Genomic DNA, 21,622 nt, shown 5'->3' on the forward strand with positions numbered 1-21,622 from the left:
AGCTTTCGATTACTTTCGTCGCCGACTTTGATATGATATGTAAAACTTAAGTTACCCATACTTAAATACAAAAAGTTTTGTTTTAATTATGTCAATTATTAATTGTATCTAATACTTTAATGTGTTGTTACAACACTTACGTTAAAGTTGGACAAATTATGCCTAACACTAATTATTTTGTTAATGGTAGCCTAGTGGTAACAAATTAAGGTTGATTCACTTCCTTTGCAAGGTACAACGGTGCGTCATCAATTTCCTGATTGTTTGTGGATTCATTTAGGAAATTGTATTTTGAATGAACTTAAAGGTATGTGCTACTAGGAAACCAAGCGTACTTAGCTTACTTCTTTAGCAACAAAGTTGTATTATTTGCTACGCGATTTATACCTATAATATCATGATGATATTATCATAATCATCACATAAACCATTACCACCCGTGCTCTGAAGTGCGGCCCACTTCAGAGCACGGGTCTCCTCCCACAATGAGAAGGTTAAGGCCGTAGTCCACCACGCTGGCCCAGGGCAGATTGGTAATGGGTTGGTATGATGTTGATGGTATTTCGGAGTGTGTGCTCAAGAACTGTTTGATCTAGTTCCCCCCTCATTTTACCATCAAACCGCGAGGCTCAATAAGGATCTGCATCCCTACGTGGTTGATATACCACGGACGCGGACGAAGCGCTTTGCATCTTCGTTTCTGATTCGCACCGCAAGGATCTGGAATGCCCTTCTAGCTTCCATTTTTCCCAGTACCTACAATATGAGTACCTTGAAACTAAGAGTAGGCAAGCGCGCTCCAACTTAGGCTGCGTCATCCTTTACCATGATATGTGATTGCAGTCAAGACGTCCTGCAACGTGTCGCCCAGTCTCATGTGTCTATGACTACACCGGCAACCATGCCCTTCCTTCACACAATTTCACAGCATTACAACAATGCTGCTTAGCGGCAGAAATAATCATGGAGGTAGTAGGTACTTCCCCGGACGAGCTCTGTCAGTAAAAGCTCTACTACTACTCTGTCGATTGCAATAATGATGATGACAGTAACCGGAACCGACGACGGCTAAAAATGCTGTCCCTGGCATGACCCGGGAATCAAATCAAGAACCCCTAATTGTGTGTAAACTGCTGCAAGAGGAGATTCTCATCATCAAGGAGATTAAAATAGAAAGAGATTTAAAAATATCATGAGCGTTAAAAATAGTGTATTTGTCTATATAAAAGCTATAAAGGACAAAAAAGTGACATTAGACATAGACATTTTAAGTTGGAGAATCACTCGGTGTGCGTTAACTGACAGTAATACCCAACTCAACGCTTCGCTTATGAGGCGTGCAAAAAAATATCCTCTGCTGTATCCACTGAGAAAGGATAAAGTAAAATAATGTATTTGCCTACAACGAAAAGGAGAAATTTACCCCCATTCAACATATTTTATTTGAATATTTGGCGTGCCCTATGAACGGAGAGCGGATAGAACAGCGGAGAGAAGGTTAAAATTTTGTCCTTTCCTCGTGGAGAAAAATGTCTAATGCCTGTTTTAGCCCTCCTTAAAGTTTCATTTCGTTCCACTGAACAACTAGCAAACAATTTCCGCTGAGTCATTTCATGAACGTAACTATCCTACAGTCAGTAGGTACTTACGTTTACTTACTAAGTATTTTCTCTACTCACATATTACCTTGAAAACAATTGCCTTTGTAATGCAAAATTTATTATAGAACTAGGTAGGTAGTTTATAACGATCGATAGCATATTGTTTCGACTTGATGAGTCTGTATCATGAATATTTTATTCAGTAGTATGCTTTAGCCGACTTAACTTCAGCTGTGTAAAGACTGCATCATATCCATGTGCATTTTCAATAATATATATTGTGAGGTTTGTTCATGAAACTTATTGTGTAATAATAACAGACCAAGCACATCTTAGGTAAGAATCTAAGGTAGAAAACCATCGCCTTTAGACCGAGCAACAATTGGCAAAGCATGCAAGGAAGAATTTTAAGTTATAAACTAATCCTTCCGTGAAAATTTAAAGAAATAGGTACACAATATATTTATAACAATAAAAAAAAAAAAAAAAAAAAAAAAAAAAAGGGGTGTAGTGTTGTGTCAGCGTCAACGTCTGCAAGCCGACCTTCTAGTTGAGGGAGTAGATTGTATGGTTAAATTCGCTAGCACTTCACAAACTCTCGCCAGTGGCTCCTAGTAGCTGTTGTACACTCAGCAGCCACACCCTGGTAAACCACGTCGGCTCGTGGGCTAAACCTGGTTGAGGGGGGCCTTATGCGCTTGCGCTAGGTCAATCAGCGGTTACCTCCCGCAACTTGTGTACAAAGACTAACTCGGCGTGAAAGGCAAGCCACAGCTGATAAGCAACGGATTTTGGCGGACACGGCGAGTTAGCAAGGCCTGGTGGAAGGCTAAGGGCGGCGTTAGAGGTCAAGGAGAACGCCGGCCAGACACAGCATCCAAACCTTTCTCCGATTGTAGCGGTCTTCCGTTCCATCGGATACAGAAAGGTTGGGACGAGAGAGTGCATTTGTTTTAAGCGCGAAAGCCTATGCACTTTAATATATCCTGCGCAAATGACTCGTATCTAGCTTATAGGATTCCGTTGTGTTTTTATTAAGTCCTGTGGCGATGGGCAGAGGCAAAGAGGTCTGGTGGTTATGCAAACTGGGCTTTGGCTAATGTCTGCACACAGGCGGTCCAGGGAGAGTGGTCGTTTCTTACTGCATTGGGTTGACAGTGTGGATTCGGCAGCACCCAGGATGACGAAGCAGCCCTGTTTAGGGAGGCACTGCTTCCCTCGCTCAGCCGGGGAGGGGACTAGAAAAGGTGTCTCAAAAAAATGCTTAACCCGCTCATATTTTAGAGGTAGTAACCACGGCTGCCTCTGCATCACACAACTCGTGGTCGAAAACGTCACAAAAAATGTAAAAATAACGCCATAAAATATCAAACTATGACTTTTGGTGCGTGGAATATTCGAACCCTCCTTGATCGTGACAATAACATGTGCCCTGAACGTAAGTCTGCCATAGTTGCTAGAGAACTCAAACGCTACAACGTCGATATTGCTGCTCTTAGCGAAACACACTTGGCTGACGAGGGGAAACTTGTGGAGCATGGGGGTGGATATACTTTCTTTTGGAAAGGAACCCCCGTATCGGAACCCAGGAGATCTGGTGTTGGTTTTGCGATCAAAAATAGCCTGTTCTGCAAGTTGGAGGAATGTCCCGTTCATATTTCGGATCGAATAACTACACTGCGCCTACATTTAGCCAATGACAATTTTCTTAACTTGATTAGCGTCTATGCGCCAACAATGGATAAGGATGATAACGTTAAAGACAAGTTCTATGAAGAAGTTAAGCAAGCGCTCTCTAAGATTCGCCTCAGAGAGCAGATTTTGCTTTTGGGTGACTTCAACGCCAGAGTCGGTAGAGACTATGAAGCCTGGCCAAAAGTTCTAGGACGGCATGGTATTGGCAATATCAACAGTAATGGTCAGCTTTTACTGTCTCTTTGTGCCCAATTTGAACTGGCTATTACCAATACAATGTTTAGGCTCCCGGCAAAATACAAAACCACCTGGATGCACCCTAGGTCGAAGCATTGGCATCTATTGGACTACGCGATAGTAAGACAAAGAAATCTTTCCCAAGTCAATATTACTCGTGTCATGCGTGGTGCCAACTGCTGGAGTGATCATAGGCTGGTCATTATAAAAATGAGACTTCGTTTACGCGCTCCTCATAGAAATCAAGGAGTAAAGACGAAGCGAATTAATGTGGATTATTTACAAATTCTTGACTCTAGAAACGCTTTTGTTCATGAAGTTAACGAAACAGTACAAGCTTTAGACCTTGAGGGGGGGGATTATCTAACTAACTGGCGAAAAGTTACAGATGGTTTAATCAGCGCCTCCTCAAAGACACTGGGTTTTGTATCTAGTGTTCAAGAAGACTGGTTTGATGAGAATGACGAAATTATTACCGAAGCAATCAAAAAACATCGAAGTGTTTTGCGACGTCTTCTTAATGACCAGGCCGATAAAATTAAGCGTAGTAATACTGAGCTGCGTAAGTACGTACGTGAAGCAAAAGATAAATGGTGGCAAAATAAGGCTAATTACATTCAGTGCCTTAAGGAGTCGAACCAAATGGGTAAATTTTATTGTGAGATTCGTAAGTTAGTTGGTATAACCAGGTATTGTAGCGTGCCACTAAGATCGCATGATGGCACCAAGTTACTGACAAGCAAACAAGATATGCTTAATCGTTGGAGTGAGCATTATCATAACTTATTAAGCATAGATCGGCGTGCGGATTTAGAATATATTCGTTCAATGACGGCATTACCTACCGAATGGGAACTCGATAAGCCTTTGCTACTGCAGGAAGTCGTAGATGCTATTAAACAGCAACCGAATAAAAAAGCCGTTGGCATTGATGGAGTACCTGGGGAGTTGCTTAAGTATGGAGGTGAGGCTTTACAATATGCCGTATGGAAGTTATTTTTGCAAATGTGGAACGAAGAGCGTGTTCCTGCGGAATTTCGTATCTCATCCATCCACTCTCTTTATAAGAACAAGGGAGACCGCTCTGATTGCAATTCCTACAGAGGCATATCCCTTCTCACCGCTCCAGGGAAAGTGTTTGCGAGGATTCTGCTCAATCGCTTGTTGTGCTTATCGGAAAATGTCCTGCCAGAAACACAGTTTGGATTTCGACCGAAACGAGGCACATGTGATGCTATATTTTCTATACGTCAACTTAAAGAGAAAAGCAGAGAGCAAGGACAACCTTTATACCTCTGTTTCGTTGACTTAGAAAAAGCCTTTGACAGCGTGCCTCGTGAAGCTCTGTGGCTGGTACTGACGAAGCTTGGATGCACAGATAAGTTTGTGAGATTGGTCCGACTCTTGCACGATGATATGCAATGCTGTATTACTGTAGAGGGTGTACAGTCAATTTTCTTTCCTGTCAACTGTGGCGTTAAGCAAGGCTGTGTACTTGCACCTACTCTTTTCGCTCTCTACTTTACGGTTGCAGTACGTGACGCGTTGCAAACAGTATCTGAGGGCATTCGTATTCGTTTTCGGTCTGACGGTGGTATTTTTAATCTAGCAAGGCTAAAAGCTAACACCAAAGTAGCTTACGATACTATTACAGATTTCGGAGTCCCCTAATGGCCTGCAGAAGCTTATAAAAAGTCTCAACGAATCATGTCATAAGTTTGGGCTAAGGATCAATTGTAAGAAAACCGAGGTTATGGCCCTTGACACGACCACGTCTTCGCTATTCAATATTAAGCTAGGCAGTGAAACGCTCAAGGAAGTTAGTAATTTCAGATACTTGGGGAGCACTATATCATGCAATTGCAACCTCGATGCCGAAGTGAACAGCAGAATAGGAGCTGCTTCTGCTGCTTTTGGAAAGCTTCGATCTAAGGTGTTTCGATCGCATGATTTAAGGCTCTCAACGAAGGTCTCCGTTTACTTAGCTATAGTACTACCAACCTTACTGTATGCTTCAGAAACGTGGTGCTTAAACCGCAAGCATTTTCGTACTTTAGACAGGTTCCACATTAGGTGCCTACGCGACATTATGAACATCCACTGGTCGGATCGTGTGAGAAACACGACAGTCTTACGACGAGCAAATGTCAGCGGGATTGAGGCTTATATAATAAGACGGCAACTCCGGTGGTGTGGACACATATCCAGAATGGGTGAAGAAAGAGTGGCTAAACGCATATTTTACTCCGAATTGCAGGTTGGGAAACGGAAGCAGGGCGGGCAACACTTACGGTATAAAGATGTGCTAAAGCGGCACATGAAGAGATGTGATATGGACCCATCACTGTGGGAATTTGAAGCAGAAGATCGGCCGCGATGGAGACACTCCGTAAATAAAAAAGTATCGGAGTTTGAAGTTAAAAGGCGTGCAGAGCAAGATGCTAGGCGTAATGAGATAAAGGCCAGACCATCGCCGGCCATATATTACAATATAATTGGTGGAGTACTGATGTGCTGTCAATGTGATCGCACGTTTAAAACAAAGAGTGGTTATGCCAGTCACTGGAGAGCACATCAGGTACGCTCATAATAGCTAGAAGGAGTCGCTGTGGTCGGATACGGCCAGGAGGATATATAACAATAAAGTATTTGTAAGACAAAATTTAGTCTATATAAACAAAAAGTGGATATAAACAGTCGACTTACAAGAAATGGTCATGCATGAGTGACATCTGCATATCGTCTGGAAAAGGTACAGACATCATATGCGGGATTGAGTATACGCTTTTATAATATGATTCCTAAGGTAATTTTAGATTTTTGAATTGGCAATGCATAAGTTTAACGAATATGATAAAACTCATTTATTACAGCGAGGTTACTATACAATTGATGAATTTCTTATTGACAAGGTTGCTTGGAAGCATTCAGATCTGCTTTCATCTCTCACAAGATAGAAAATGAATGTTAAAATGTAAAATGTAAATTGTAGATGTTGGAAAAGAGCAACTGTTGAGTTTCTTGCCGGCTTCTTCTCGGTAGAATCTGCCTTCCGAACCGGTGGTAGAGTCACTACACACAGACGGACTTGACGTTTTAAAAGTGCTTATTAATTAGGCCTACTTGAAATAAATGAATTTTTAAATTATTTTAAATATAACAGGTTAGTCCGCTTTCATCTCAGACTGCTTCATCGCTTACCACTAGGTGAAATTACAGTCTCGGGCTAACTTGTAGTAGGATAAAACATATATATTTATTAGTAACTATAGGCTGTATTGCCTTTCTAAAATAACATGTTATTAAGAAATTAATGATATTATGTCAATTAGAACGTAATAGAACTTCTACATTGCTGTAAACAGTAATTTATTAGGACTTATGATTACAGATAACAAATTGTGATTAGGGAAGTGGGTAAGTGCTTAAGCGAAATCAAATGTTGCAACGGGTATTTCCACTCTTCAAACACCACTCTATAACAAAGGCCTACAATTATCTTGAAGTACATCCATACATCTTTCTGTACATAGGTTCAGATAAAATTAGAGTTTTGTCAGTGATTTCAAAAAACTCTTATCAATATCATTTAACCTGAAAGAAAATCCAAATATTTTTATTTGATTTTAAAAGTATTTCTGTTTCTGTTCTAAGATCTGTCGTAAGGGCCCTTTTTGTTTGTCAGTATTTCTGTTTCTGTCCTATGATCTGTCGTAAGGACCCTTTCGGTCCGTGTGCGTGTGATAGCGCGCCTGTAGCTAAAATGCGTCCCGCTTCAGTGACTGCCGCAGCCGGTGTGATACGAAATAGGTATGGGTATGATATGATCCGCACGCGGTTAGAAATAGCAGAATATACGCATAACAGATTACGGGCCCTTATTATTCGCAACGACATTACCGATTTTCTGCGATAGTAAGATAGACATAGTTAGTTCAGTAGCGGTACTACCTTAGTTTTACTTACCGAAAAGCCGGGCTTGCGTTACCATGAATATCTCTTTTAAATTTTGCTCGGCTTTTCCGAAATGCAATACACAAAAAAGTCCAGATGATCATCCGACGATATCTGTATTAGAACCTATCGGTTTGGCGCGGAGCGATGCCAAGAGACCTGATGGTATGAAGCTCATTCCTTGGAGGCTGGGAATGCACTTATGTGGGATGCAACTTTTGTCGGTACCCTAGCTGCATCACACATCCAGGCCACCTCGTCAATGGTGGGAGCGGCTGCTATCAGTGCCGAGTAGGACAAGAGGCGTAAATATGAAAACCTGGATAGTAGTTTCATTTTTGTGCCTTTTGGAGTAGAGACTTTGGCACCGTGGGCTCGAGCTCTTTTTAAAATAAATTATCAAAAAGGGTTATCGAATCCACCGGTGATCCCAGAGCGGGCAGTTACCTTGCCCAAAGAACTAGTTTGGCCATCCAAAGGGGCAATGCTGCCAGCATCTTAGGAATTATGCCTCGCTGCGGTGGTTTCGTAGACGTTTTAGATTTTATTTAGTTTTACATAGTTTATTTTGGGTTATATTCATAATAAAAAAATAAATTAATAAGTTCAAACATTAATTGGAGAACAAAAGGTAAACTATAAGGTCATGACGAGTCAAATTAATCCTTTAGGTAACTTGGCTTGCTCAAGACCCTAGGAACGCCACTGAGTAAGTTGCAAATCTAAGCTACTTTAGGTAAAAATAACGCAGTCATTGAACGGTTCTCCCGAAACGCAGGGCAAAGTCCTAACCACTGGACTATTTTTATTATTAATTTAATTATTCCCTAAAATAAAAAATACATACATTTTTATTTATTACTATTATTTATTTATTAAAAAAACTTAAAATAGGGTTACTAATAGCGTGAGGAACGACGTTTCCTTGTGCCCGGCTCGGCAATGTTTTGTATCTTCTGATATCTATTTATGGCCGTCTTCACAAAGTCGGCAGCTTTGCCTATTCTCTCCAATCTCTCGGGAGTTATCAACGATCTCATCTCCTCGTGGATCGGTCCGACACCGTTGAAAGTGATGCTGCAAAGATTGGTGTAATTGCAAACGCCTACAGTGAGCAGAGAGCCTAGCATAAGGACGAAAATACTGCTGAAAATCCAACTGATAGTCCTGCCAGCGTAACTTACGAGAGTCTGAAATATAAAGAAATCTATTATAACTAAAAAAGTGGTAAGTTAAGATGATAGTGGACTAACCTGTATGGTACGGCAGTTATAATTAGCACTTACCGGAACGATAAATGTTATGTATGGTAACTAGCCACGGCCAAAGCCTCACAGACCAGAGGAAATTTCAAAATTGTTAATTTCTAAATTCCCCTGCACCGGGAATCGAACCCCGGGCCTTCCATTAATAAGACCATAGCTCACCACTGAGTCAGGAAGGTCATCAGGGTATTATTTATCTTCATCATAAACCTATTAATTTGCCACTGCTATACACAGGCCTTCTCTTTTTTAAGAGAGAGGGTTATAGAGCAAAGGCCCACCACGTTGCTCCAATGCGTGTTCGTGGGATTTACCGAATGTTATTACGTGTTTTAAAAGCAAGAGCGAACCGTAAGTTAATTATTATATCAATCAAATGCTACCACGATAGGTGCAGCGGTTTAACCGAACATAGGAAACAAACAAATAAACTAACAAACAGACAGACTTTGCATCTTTATTATGAGTTTGAGGATGTTAAAGTGATAATAACCGCTACCGATGACTTAACGTGCGGCGGTATCCACGAGGTTTTTCACCACATATTTCCTTACTCCGGGCTTAGATTTTTTTACCGAAAGATCTAATACAAATCCAAAAAGCCATAAATATTATAGACTAGACGTAGACTCCAAAAATGGATAGCCTTGTAAAATAACGTTAAAAATATAATAAGAGCCATGAGTCAGATGATTATTAGAAAATTGACTTGCTAAAAGTATAATTTTTAAACATACCCTAGAATCCGGAACTTGGCTCCAAAGCAATCCAGCGGTTGATGTATCAGGTTCCATATAGTAGTCAATGGGGTTGTACAAATCATATCTGAAAAGAAATAATATTTGTAGGGATAACAAGAAATCATTACAGAATGAAATCTTTGAATTACATAAAAACCATAAAGCGGTGAAAGCCTTGTGGCTAAGATTTCGACTTTCCTCTTAGGGGAACGCAGATTGATCCGCGGCACGAATCTCTAATTTTTAGGATGTTCTCAAGGGTGTGTGTAGTTCCACCAATCCCATCATGGCCAGCGTAGACTACGACCTATACCTTCTTATTCGACCCGTGCTTTATAGTGGGCTTGTAACGGGTTGATGTTGATGATGACATACAAGCCCGCCAATCCATAACTAACCTGAATGTTCAAATCTGTAGGTTTCTCCCACTTCAATACAGAGGAAACCAGACCCAGCTGTGGGACTTGCGAGTACATCATGCTAATCACTTTGAAATAATATCAACATACCCATTTGGTCCGGTAAATCCATTTCCATAGCCGTACCCGGGAGCGTAAGGGATATCAGGGTAAGCAACTTCTACAGGGTTGGAAAAACCATAGTTATCCTGAAAAATTAAGGAGGTTTAATCACATTTTGATCACATTTAACCTTTTTTTTATCGCAAGTCGTCAGCTCGATAGTTAGATGTAAAAACCTGGAAATTTTATGGCAGTTAGTACCGACAGTAATCTGCAATCTTTTTGGAGAATCTGAACTACAAGCAAGCTCACTTCCTGGCAACAGAAAGTTATGCAGACTTATCTTTTTGAACTGAAACAGGCGTTAATTTCCTTCATGGAATCGTAAGCAATTACAGCTTCTTCGATATGATACGTATCCTAAAATGTAAATAACAATAGCCTCAATAGAGAATCAAACGCGATCTAATTCAGAAAAAAACTTTCTAAGCTCTCCAGGATATTATGTTACGTCCACACATACACAGAACTAGATCAGGAAAATTATTGATATAAAGCTTACCACGAGACATATAGGATACTTACGGCCTTATCAACTGCAGGATCTGAAGCTGGCTCATCTGCTAGCATATCATGCTTAACAACCGGGCCATGTGATCTCACTGGTTCAATTCTTGCACGACCCTGACTCTTAAGTTCCTCTGCTCTGTACACTGGGTGATGTTCCAATTCGGGTTTTAATGGTTTTTTGTAAATCGCATGGGTTTCAATAGCTTCGGATACATCGGGCTTTAAATTATCCTGTTTGTCTAAAGTGACATGTGATGGTATTTCAGCAGACAGCACCGAAGCTATCACGACAGAGAATAGTATGAACAGTATTTTAGACATCTGGAAGATAAAAATACATAAAATTATATTACTAAAACAAATAAAGTTTGTTAATCCATCAAACACTGTGATCAGAAACAAATATATAAAAAGGAAAAGTTGATTCAAAGATTTGGGAGATTCTAAGAAAATATCAAGAAAATGGAAGATCAATCCTAAACAAAATTCGAACGTGACATTTGTTTGTTACGATTTCACATCTGTTGGGTAGTAACGCAGCCAATAATCATGAAATTTTACATACACGTTGTCAGGGGTACAGAAAGTGATATAGAGTATGTACCTCTTAATCAGGAAAAGAGTACAGCTCTCGAGATATGAAAAAGTAAATTTTAAAAGAAGACACCCCAAAGACCAAATCGATATTAAACTTTATATAACTTAGCATACTTGCAGTAACAAAAGTTAAAGTTATCGTTACTTACCTTGATTTTTTTTGTTCTTCACTAAGGGATCTTCTGTACAGTACTGATATAGTTTTCTGGTGTAATGCACTATTTATAAGAACAACTTATTGAACAGACATATTTTCGTATACAGTTATCTCCAGGACATTGTTTCGCAATAATAGACACCATACCGTCCCGAAAGATAAGAAGTTCGTCAAAACTTTGGAATTTACGAAAGCGAATATTTTAACGTAAGCTCAATAGAGCTTTAGAATGTTGAATATTCGGAATTTCTTAACAAGTGAAATAAATCTCCTGAGGAATGTTTTTGATTGCCTATAGTGAAACATTTGTAGATAGAACATCTATTTTTTTTGACTAGCTTTGTTATTACCTTTGTCAAACCACAACACACACTGATTCAATTTCAGCCTATTACATTGGACTGCTGGACTAAAGGCCTTTCCCAACTGGAGGATTTGCCCATAATCACCACGCTGGGCAGGCGGATTGGTGATCGCAGTTGGTGGTAGTAGCAGCACAGAGGCCTTCTGCTACCCGCTCTCCGTTATATTCCCCTAGTCACCTCGTACAACACCCCGGGAAAAAGAGCGGTGGTGACAGCTGTATTCTCATCTGCTGTCACCACACGGCAAAATTTATTTTCCATACTGCAATTAAATTCATATAACTTATAACGCGAATGTTCTACACAAAGCCACTGCACTTTAGGCAATACGGATATATATGTGTGTATCGTCGTGGTATATTTATTTGTTTATTTATTTACACAGATTAATCTTGAAGAAGAATAATCAAGAGATCGGCTGTTCGTATTATTTAGTTAATTAAAAAAGATTATAACATTATTATTTCTGTCAAGAATAATATAACAACCCGGAGGTTATAAATACTGTGAGTGTTATCCTTTCTCCTGCCTTGTGTGCACGCGGTCTACCCCATTTATATAATGCTATTGTTATTACCAATTGTGTTTTTAGTCGTCAGAGCCCACCACCCCGCAATGGAGCAGCGTGAGGGTTCTATCATTTACAACCGTCCGTTGGAATTTAACAGGTTGCGGATTATGGTTGCATAACCCGCCAACATGTGCATTGATTAGTGGTATAAGGTGTAGTAGTTCTTGTATGAAAAAGCACTACCGGCCCGGTAGAAGTGTTCAAGCCATAATACAGCGCACTGGCTAAATGGGGATCGGTTTACTTCACAGGGCTTTGAGAACATTATAGAAAACTCCTATTCATACAGGTTCCCACAGGATTTTTTCCTTCACCGTTGAAGCAAGTGATATTTTAATTTCTTAAAACGCAAATTACTTAGAAAAGTTAGAGGTGCGTGGGATTCGAACTCGGCCCACCGAAAGTGTAGTCGAGGTCCCTACCCACTGGGCTATGTATATTTTAGATTCTGTGCCCGAATTGTTAACCACAATGCTCAAACCGCTCTCGCTAGCATTACTTTATAGGTATAGCATCTCAAATATGCACAGATACCATTTTGATTTTTAAAAAATGGGCGAACTTAATATATCTATCTATTTATTTATAACTTTAACTTATCACTAAACAATGTTTTGTCATCGCATTGCATCAATAATATCGCTTAGATAACGGCACATAGAAAATAGTCAATAGAATGGAATGGAGGATATTTTAGACCCTTATATTTACTTTGGAGATTTGTGCGCAACATAATCTGAACCCTTATCAGATTAGATACAAGTTAGACGCTTTATTTACGTACTCGTTGGTAGGAAATAATAACTTTTTGACTGCTTTTTTGAATGTCGATAGATAGCAATCATGTTTGGCGAGTATCTGATGGGAAAGGTTAAGATTGAGATTAATTTCGGGCGTAGTTAGGTATACGGTTCTTAAGTGCATCTGTGCAAAACATGTAATGGAACCAAGCTACTTACCGTTTTATGTACTCCCAAAACAATTTGATTTCCTCTTCTAAGCGTACATTAGTCATACTTTCTTTTTAAATAATTTAAAACGAGGTATTTTTCAAATAATAGTTCTTTCTTATTACAAAACGTCCAATCATCAACTGAAATACACGTGCTTGATTAAAAAAACACTCTTTAAACCCATCAACCTAACATGGTCAAATGTTTATGTATTAATTATCTCTTGATAGTTTTGTTTTTGATTTTTATATTTAGTAATATTGTGGGTAATGAAAATAGTTAATCCGTCAATAATGAAATATTTCCGCGTTCACCAAAGTCACGTAACGTTAATACGATGTTTTATACGAGAACTATTGAATGTCCAGCTAGAAGGTACCTACTTGCTTCCACCTCCATGGGGAGTTCAGGGTTGAAAAACCAATCGATGATTTGTACGTGGACTTCCGACGAATGTAATTCTGACTAGTCGCAACACGTGGCTTCTTTAGTTCAATACTATTTATAGCTAATGTAACGATCAATAATGTTATTATTAAGTTCACACCTATTTTAAAATGGAGAAGGCTTTGTGTTCCACTGTATGTATATTTTATATGTTTATGAACCGATTTCCATGAAAATTTGGATCGATTTAAGAATTATTGTTTCAAAGGGCGTTAGTGACAGTTTGAGAACTTTGATTAACATTAAACGCAACATAAAGTACAACATAGACTTCAAATTCTTACTTCGAATAACTGCTTTTATGGTTGACCGCTAGTTCTTAATAAAATCAAATCTTTATACACAACTCTTCTGATGAATAATTAGGTATTTACTATCCAGCAGAGTTCGAGAAAGAAAAAAAAATAGCCATGCAGCTACGTTTTTCTCATGCGGAATTTTGAATTATTCCGTTACTATAAGCGTAAGCGACGAAGAATTTCAAACGGCATACTGCTGATAAGTAGGCCTATCTACATAATATTGAGAAAAAAGTTTTTTTGGTCAGTATGCATTTGCTGCTTTTAAATTCCGAAATGGATATCCGATTGAATTTGGCTGGACAACATTTTGTTGCAAGTATGTGCATTCTGTAGTTTGTGATATTGGTAAATGCGGCTATTCAACTTTTGGCTGCCTTTTTTAACTGGTGGCGCGCTATAACATAAACTCACAACACGCGCGATCAATATAAGATGCGATTAAAAGGCTTTCGTGCTTTAAGCTATTAATTTTTTAGGATATTTCTAAAGAAAAACGTTTCACGAACTCTTATGTGACGACGTTAGGCGCCGTCTAAACTAACGACTTACGACACCGATTTAGTGGATCGTAAAGTTTATAAGACTTGTAACTAACACTTGACAGATTTAAAAACATCAGGTTTTCTTTAACAAATCTATAGTTAAATCTATACAAAAAATTAATATGATAATACAAAGTCAAAACATCAGATCTTGTGGTAAGAACCATAGACACGTTAGGTTATATGAGTTGCCTAATGAAAATCGATTGGTAAAAGGTAAATATATGCCTAGGAACCTTCTTTCATTAGGCACTTAGGCATTGCCTTGTCCGTCGTTAGTGAAAAACGTGCATATGTGTAATGCATATTTTTTTATTAGTAGTTTGCATTAAATATATGTAACATCTTTGTTTTGAAACACAGAGGCAGGCAGGTTGGTCATCGCAGGGCTAGATCTCACGTGTTGCTGCTGCCCGACACCGGTCTGTGTCTTTTGTTCAGTCTAGTAAATTCGAAGTGGTTATACCGCCACTTGTCGATGGCCGGAGCCTCGTCGGTTAGACAGCAGGGTGCACTACGTGCAGGTGAGGTTAGCAATTTGGGAGGCTGACTGGCACTTACACCACTTACATCCCAGCGCAGCGTAGGTGGACAGACGAAATCATTATCTTTGGTATGGAGGGTAGAGGTAATCTTTGGTTAAAAGTTATACCGCGATTTAATATAAACAAATCTTCTTTGGCCAAGACATGGCCATGAGCAAACTTTAAAAAAAATTGTCTATGGTTTAAAATTTGAATTTTGAACAAAACAAAAAAATACATAATAAAAAAATAAAACTAATAAGTACCTACTCCGTAGCTATTTTCTGTATATACGTATTTTGAATAATTGTCAGAGTAATGAGTTATGAAATAATAAATTAAATCAACAAATAGGGAAAGTAAATATTACTTTTGTACGATTTCGTGTAAATTAAAGAAAATAACATGATAGAGAAAAAATAAATTTAAATCACAAGGTCTCGTTAATGTCAATTAGCTACCTAGCTAATTGACATTGTTTAAACCTTTAAACAATGGCTATGCAGAAAATACCAACAGTTGAACAAAGTTTATTGTGTACTTCTATTTACATTAATAATTACAAAAGAGTGATTGAAGAACTGGTACTTATTTATTTAACTTAAAGCGACCTACTTAATATTTGAGAAGTACATAACTTAATAATTAAGTTGTAATTTACTATAAAATTTTCAGGTGTATAATTCACTTGATGCAGCGGCATCTTCTATCGCAATACGAGTTTGTATACAAGAAAATTTTATTCAAGTATTGGATAATGGCAATGGCATTTTAAAAGATAATTTTAGCTTGCTAGGGCAAAAATATGCAACAAGTAAATACGTTGACATTAGAACCTTAAAATCTGCACCAGATAAATATGGGTATAAAGGCATGAGTCTAGCAAGCATTATTGATGTCTCTCGAAATGTTCAAATAATATCACAATGTGGAAAATCGGATACAACGTGGATGAAAACATTCGCTAATGGTATAGAGAAAGAAGTTTGTAAGACGATTTCAAGACCTTCCAATGGTACCACGGTAAGTACACTTTTTTATCGTAAAATATTAATATAGTCCTCAATATCAGCGTAGTTATTTTCATTTTGATATGAAGAATAATAATATATCTACATTTTAAAGCATGATAATATTGCGGTGTAAAATAATCAATTGGATTTATCCGTACACCAGCGCCGATTCTACAGCCAGCCATTTAAATCAGCTCAATATAATTGTATTAATTTATATATTTTAGGTTGAAATAAAAGGATTTCTATACAATTTAAATATTCAAAGAAGATCAATAGAGCCACAAAATGAATTGCTTAATATTAAAACATCACTACAACAGTTATCCCTTGTGCATTGTAATGTGTCTATTAGTTTAAGAGATGATTGTAAGAACGAAATTATTTTACAAATTCATAAGAACAGAACTATACATGATACTTTACAGTCAGTATTTAAAATAAGTGAAAAATATTTTCAAGAGCTTCAAGTAGAAAAGAATGAATATAAAGTAAAAGCTTTTATTAATAAACATAATTTAGAAACAAATAATGACTACCAATATATTTATATTAATGGCAAGTATATCCATAAATCAGTTTTACACCGAACATTAAATGAAAGTTTATCTCATTTTATTAGTACAGGAAGTAACAGGAGAAAATACAAGGTGAAGATCTTATACACACTTTTTTCATTAATCAGTTGTTCGTATTTATAGCATTTGATTGTTGTTAACTTTTCTAGCGTATTTCAGAAGTCAAAAATAATTGTTTTAACCGGACTGTTCCATTTTATTTTGTATTTATAACATGTCCGAACTATGATTTTGACGTGACTTATAATTCTGAAAAAACTTTAGTCGAATTTAAAGACTGGAATGAAATCAACAAACTTATTGATAAACTTATCAAGTTTTACAATGGTGGTTTAGTATCAAAGAAAAGAGATTTGAATGAAGTAGGTAATGAGGAAAAGAAATCAAATTTAAAGACAGAAGTTAAAAAAATTATGAATTGTATTTTAAATAATAAAAGTAAACAAACAAGAATTTCGCAACTACAAAATGGTATAAAAGGTAAATGTTGAATGAACAGAAACAAATAATCAAATTTTTATTGCAGCTGATAACTTTATACATTAATATTACATTTTGATAGGTAAAATTCGAAAAAGAAGTAGAAAGAAAAAGAAAGCCGTTTCAGGGGTAAAGTTGACAAATAAAAATAATGAAACATATGACCCATGTCAGAAAAAGGACTATCCTGATTCCCCTAACGTAGAACAATCAAAAGACCAGCCAGAGAAACAAGAATTTAAATTGAAGATATCCAAAAATACACAAGTGATTAATTACGCAATTAAAGTATCGAATCAGCAGGTTCAAAAAATTGAGAAACCTCCAATAACATTTCAGAAAAATAAAGATTTACTTATTAAACAGTTCGATGATCCAACAAAGACCGTACGAAAACGGTGTAAATACTTAAACCGAAGGGTACTCAAGCTACTTGATAAAAATGTTTTTAAAGAGTATAGCGTTTTTAAAAATGCAGTATATAGTTTTATTAACAATGAAACTCAATATCGAACCATTAAAGGCAATACTAGAAATTTATCGCTGTGTAGAATTGCAAATAAAGAGTTGAAGGAAGGAAATAAAATCAAAACAAAAAACTTAAATGATTTTACTATAAAAAAATCACGTGATCTTATCAAACCTGTAAATACCAGCCAGTACAAATTAATTGAAAAGAAAAACACTCTTATGACTCATTGTAGACAACCATGTAAGAAATTTCCGACGACTAAGTATTCAACTAATAAATAACTGAGGCGATAATAATGAATTATATTTTTTTTATAGATGATAGTAAAAATGATAGTTTTACTGAAACGTTGATTCCTATGGAAACATATAATAGTCATAATATTAACTTTGAAGCTGTTAAGAAAATTAGCTGCTTTATGGGCGAGACTTCGCGAAACAATATATTTTCAACTTCAATCAAAAGTAAAAATTATATTTTAAATAAACATAGTCAGGAACTGTATTATACTATTGAAATGACCGATAACCACGAAATTACCAATTTTGGTAATGGTTTGAAAACTGTAGACTCTAACCTTCCACAAGAAGATAACTACGGTGATTTGCTCTATTTTCGTAATACGTATACTATTAAAGATTTTATGAAGTCAGCACATAATAATAATAAAAATATAACATATTCATTACAAGCATTCAGTCCTTCGCGTTCTGGATTTTGCTTAGAAGAGATAGAGCCATCAATCATGAGTGAAAGCATTGAAAATAGAAACAATAATTGTAAACCCGGAAATTACATTGTACAAGAATCCGAAAGCGACAACGCGGAACATATAATAGAACCTATCAATTGTTGCGAAACTATACTAAGGAGCTGCAACAATGAACTACAAGATTTTGAGAATGAATTTGAAAATAGTTTTTTTCAAATAAGAGATGATACACTTTGCAATTATAATTTATTTGAAAATAAAAATAAACATAACGATGGCAATTTTTATATTAATAATAATGTTCAACGAACACCAAGTTTTTTTAAAAGCAATGTAGGTTTGAATATATGTCACTCGAAAAATAAAATTAGTAATGAAAATGTAAATAAGAAAAATTATAAGAAAGAAGGTGTGCCTTGCCCTACAAACACTAATATCCCATGCCAAGACCCTCTGCCATTTACGATAGATAACAATGAAATCGATAGTGACGTGAATTATAATTTTCAGTTAAAAAGTCGGCGTACTTTTATGCCAAAAGGTAAAAAAAATTTAGGATTAATTTTGTTTTTGTTATAATTTGTTTGCCCTCATAGTTTGAAAGCGGCCGGCCTCGTAACTTATGCTGAATACCAGCTGAATGGCATTTGCTGTACACCCACAGTGTATATTGATGCGTCGCGATGAACTGACAACCAAAAGAATTACAATAAACAGACTTAATTAATACTTACTGACTTACTTATTATTTATTTAGTAACATAATATTATACTTTCTCAAATATCCTACGGGTATAGTGATATAAATTACCAACTAAATATTTTAGGTATGTCTCCGATAGCGAAGAATCATTGTAAACTTCAGAATGTGTATGAATTTAATGATGGCGAGGTATATTACGAAGACGTAAGATTATTCTGAATATTCTATATTTTTAAGTCATTTACATCACTTAATCTTATAATTTATTTCAGACGATTTATAAACACTTCGTGAAGAATGTTTTAATTAATACAGAAATTTTCGAACCAGAAGTACAAAATATCAAAAATCTTTTTTTAAAACGCATTGAGAAAATCAATAGTGACATACAAGACCAAGATGCTGATCTAATATTCGATTCTCTGTCGCTAACGGAAGCAAAAGTTGATCTTTTTTTATTTTTTTAACATCTACTCATTAACAAATTTAATTAGATATTGATCAGCACAAGCACACTCAGTGTAACTTTTGGTTTCAGATTTTAGGACAAATTGATCGTAAATTCATTGCTAGCATTATAAATGCTCGGTCGGCTAAAACTAATAAATCTTCCAACTACCTCGTTCTATTTGATCAGCATGCTGTTGATGAAAGAGTCCGACTTGAAAGTAATTTATCTGGTAAATCAAATTTCTCACCTGAATGTCGTCTATTTCAAATTAATTTATTTTTTGCAATTATTTCCCTATATAAATGTGAATTGTCTAGATTACATACAGGACAGTGGCTGGAAAAGTATTCATATTGATCCTGTAACGATTGTACTATGTAAAGACGATTATGTTTATTGTGTGAACCATAAAGAAAAATTAGCTCGATTTGGATTGCAATGGACGTTCTCATCAGAATGTGAAATGTTGTTAAATGCTATACCAAATGCGATTCTAGGGAAGAATCCGAGACAGGTAAAACTGTTTTAATAAAAGTATTATTATTGAAGTTTTGTTATAAAAGCGCATAAAATTTTTCAGGTTGAAATAGTTATGAAAGCTGTAAAAAAGTTGATTTCTGAACAAATTCAGGCAATTAAATCACTAAGAGGTAATGTCTCGTTATATCCGAAGTCTATAATGGAACTTGTTTTTAGCGAGGTAAGAGAAATTACAGGTCACTTTATGAAGATACATTGTTGTACACCAGGATGCTCATCTTGGCCATGTATTAATAATAAATCTTATTTGTCAGGCATGTAAATATGCAATTAAGTTTGGAGATAAACTATCGAATAGTGAATGTGCAAACATGATAAGTTCGCTTGCTGGTTGCAAAACTCCTTTTCAATGCGCCCATGGTCGACCTGCCATCGCAGTTTTAATGGAGCTAAGGAATAATTATAATCAAAGCTATAAGGTAGGAAAATCCAATCTTTAAGTTACAGTTAAATTTATAAAATTCCAAAAACCAAAAGACGTTACCTATCTTTCAGAACCAATTCTTACATTTGTTTTTTTTATGTTTATAAATTTAAATTTTTAAGTTTAATAAACACAATCAGAAAAACTTTGATAGCCTTTATCTAGCAAACCAGAAATTGTTGTCTTACATTATTCTTATATGTATTTTGTATTAATGCCACCTTGGTCAATACAGATTTTGTCAGCTAAGTGGCTAAAATATTCAAACCCCTTTCTTAATTGCAGGTAAACTTAACGAAAATCAAAACATTTAAAAAAGTAGATACCAAAGATGTAAGCAGAAGATCTAGTTAGGAGTTTATTAATATAATTGTTATATTCTACGAATACTTCGTTTTTCGGAAATAATAGAGCATTACGTATGTTTTATCTTCAAGAATAATATAATTTTTGGTTTTAAATAGTTATTTAAAACTCGTGATAGTTTTAAAACTCTTAAATTATCTCGAGCGGCAGATTTTGCAAATCTTTCTATTTTATTAGTTATTTATAAGTTGTATCCATGACAAAAAAGCGATATCTTAGGTAATCCTCAAGAAAACAGGTATTACTCAAGAATCCAACCAACATGGACCGGGGATCTTCCTGGAAATGTGTTATGTTAATGTTGTGTTTTTTTCCTTGAATACGTAGTACCAATTTGTACAAAATTTTACCCGACAACAAGCTTTACTGGAGGTTAGCGATTAAATTACAAATAAACTCAACCTCTATAATCTCATCTGTGTATGTTCGCATGAATCTATAATAATTTGTCATAGATCGATCGACATTGTCGATCAATAAATATCTGGAAGCCGAGCTTCCATTCAAAACTTTCACTCAACCACTACCACTTGTGAAAATATGCAAAGGTTTTAAAAATAAACGATAATGTATTAAGTTGTCATTTTGATTTACATAAAACGTATTTAAGTAGATAACATAGTTCGTAGAATTCGTTAGGTAACATACAGAAAGCACACAATAAGCTTAATAATTGTTAAAAAAAAAAAAAAACCATCGCTAAAAATCATAAAGCCTTTTGTTATTATTGTTAAATCTATAAACATAAAAGCTAAGTGGCACTGACTGACTGACTGATTCATCACGAAATCTCAAAAACTATAAAGCCTCTAAGAAATCCTCTTGAAAGTCTCCAAGGTTTTTCTTACAGTCTGTTTGTAGAAATACAACGTTAGTAGTTTTCTTTAGAAAGCATAGACGCC

The 21,622-nt window shown here is 36.2% G+C and overlaps 2 protein-coding genes across 2 annotated transcripts; one reads left to right on the forward strand and one right to left on the reverse strand.

Moving 5' to 3' along the window:
• Positions 1 to 8,386: 8,386 nt before the first annotated feature.
• On the reverse strand, positions 8,387 to 11,296 carry LOC120626697. Its single transcript, XM_039894324.1, has 5 exons — positions 11,270 to 11,296; positions 10,539 to 10,844; positions 10,002 to 10,099; positions 9,490 to 9,577; positions 8,387 to 8,677 (listed from the first exon to the last, which is right to left on the reverse strand). Exons 2-5 carry the CDS (start codon positions 10,842 to 10,844, stop codon positions 8,387 to 8,389), a joined length of 783 nt encoding a protein of 260 aa, XP_039750258.1. The 5' UTR covers positions 11,270 to 11,296.
• A 4,179-nt stretch (positions 11,297 to 15,475) lies between these two features.
• Positions 15,476 to 20,708, forward strand: LOC120627037 (DNA mismatch repair protein Mlh3-like). The gene is made up of 13 exons (XM_039894877.1): positions 15,476 to 15,565; positions 15,657 to 16,004; positions 16,222 to 16,681; positions 16,735 to 17,052; positions 17,135 to 17,507; positions 18,224 to 18,441; positions 19,064 to 19,143; positions 19,212 to 19,382; positions 19,478 to 19,619; positions 19,708 to 19,904; positions 19,971 to 20,090; positions 20,185 to 20,349; positions 20,640 to 20,708. The coding sequence occupies exons 1-13, from the start codon at positions 15,476 to 15,478 to the stop codon at positions 20,706 to 20,708; spliced, it is 2,751 nt and encodes a 916-aa protein (XP_039750811.1).
• Positions 20,709 to 21,622: the final 914 nt, after the last annotated feature.

This window comes from Pararge aegeria, chromosome 10, assembly GCF_905163445.1.
Source record: "Pararge aegeria chromosome 10, ilParAegt1.1, whole genome shotgun sequence".
Classification (NCBI taxonomy): Eukaryota; Metazoa; Arthropoda; class Insecta; order Lepidoptera; family Nymphalidae; genus Pararge; species Pararge aegeria.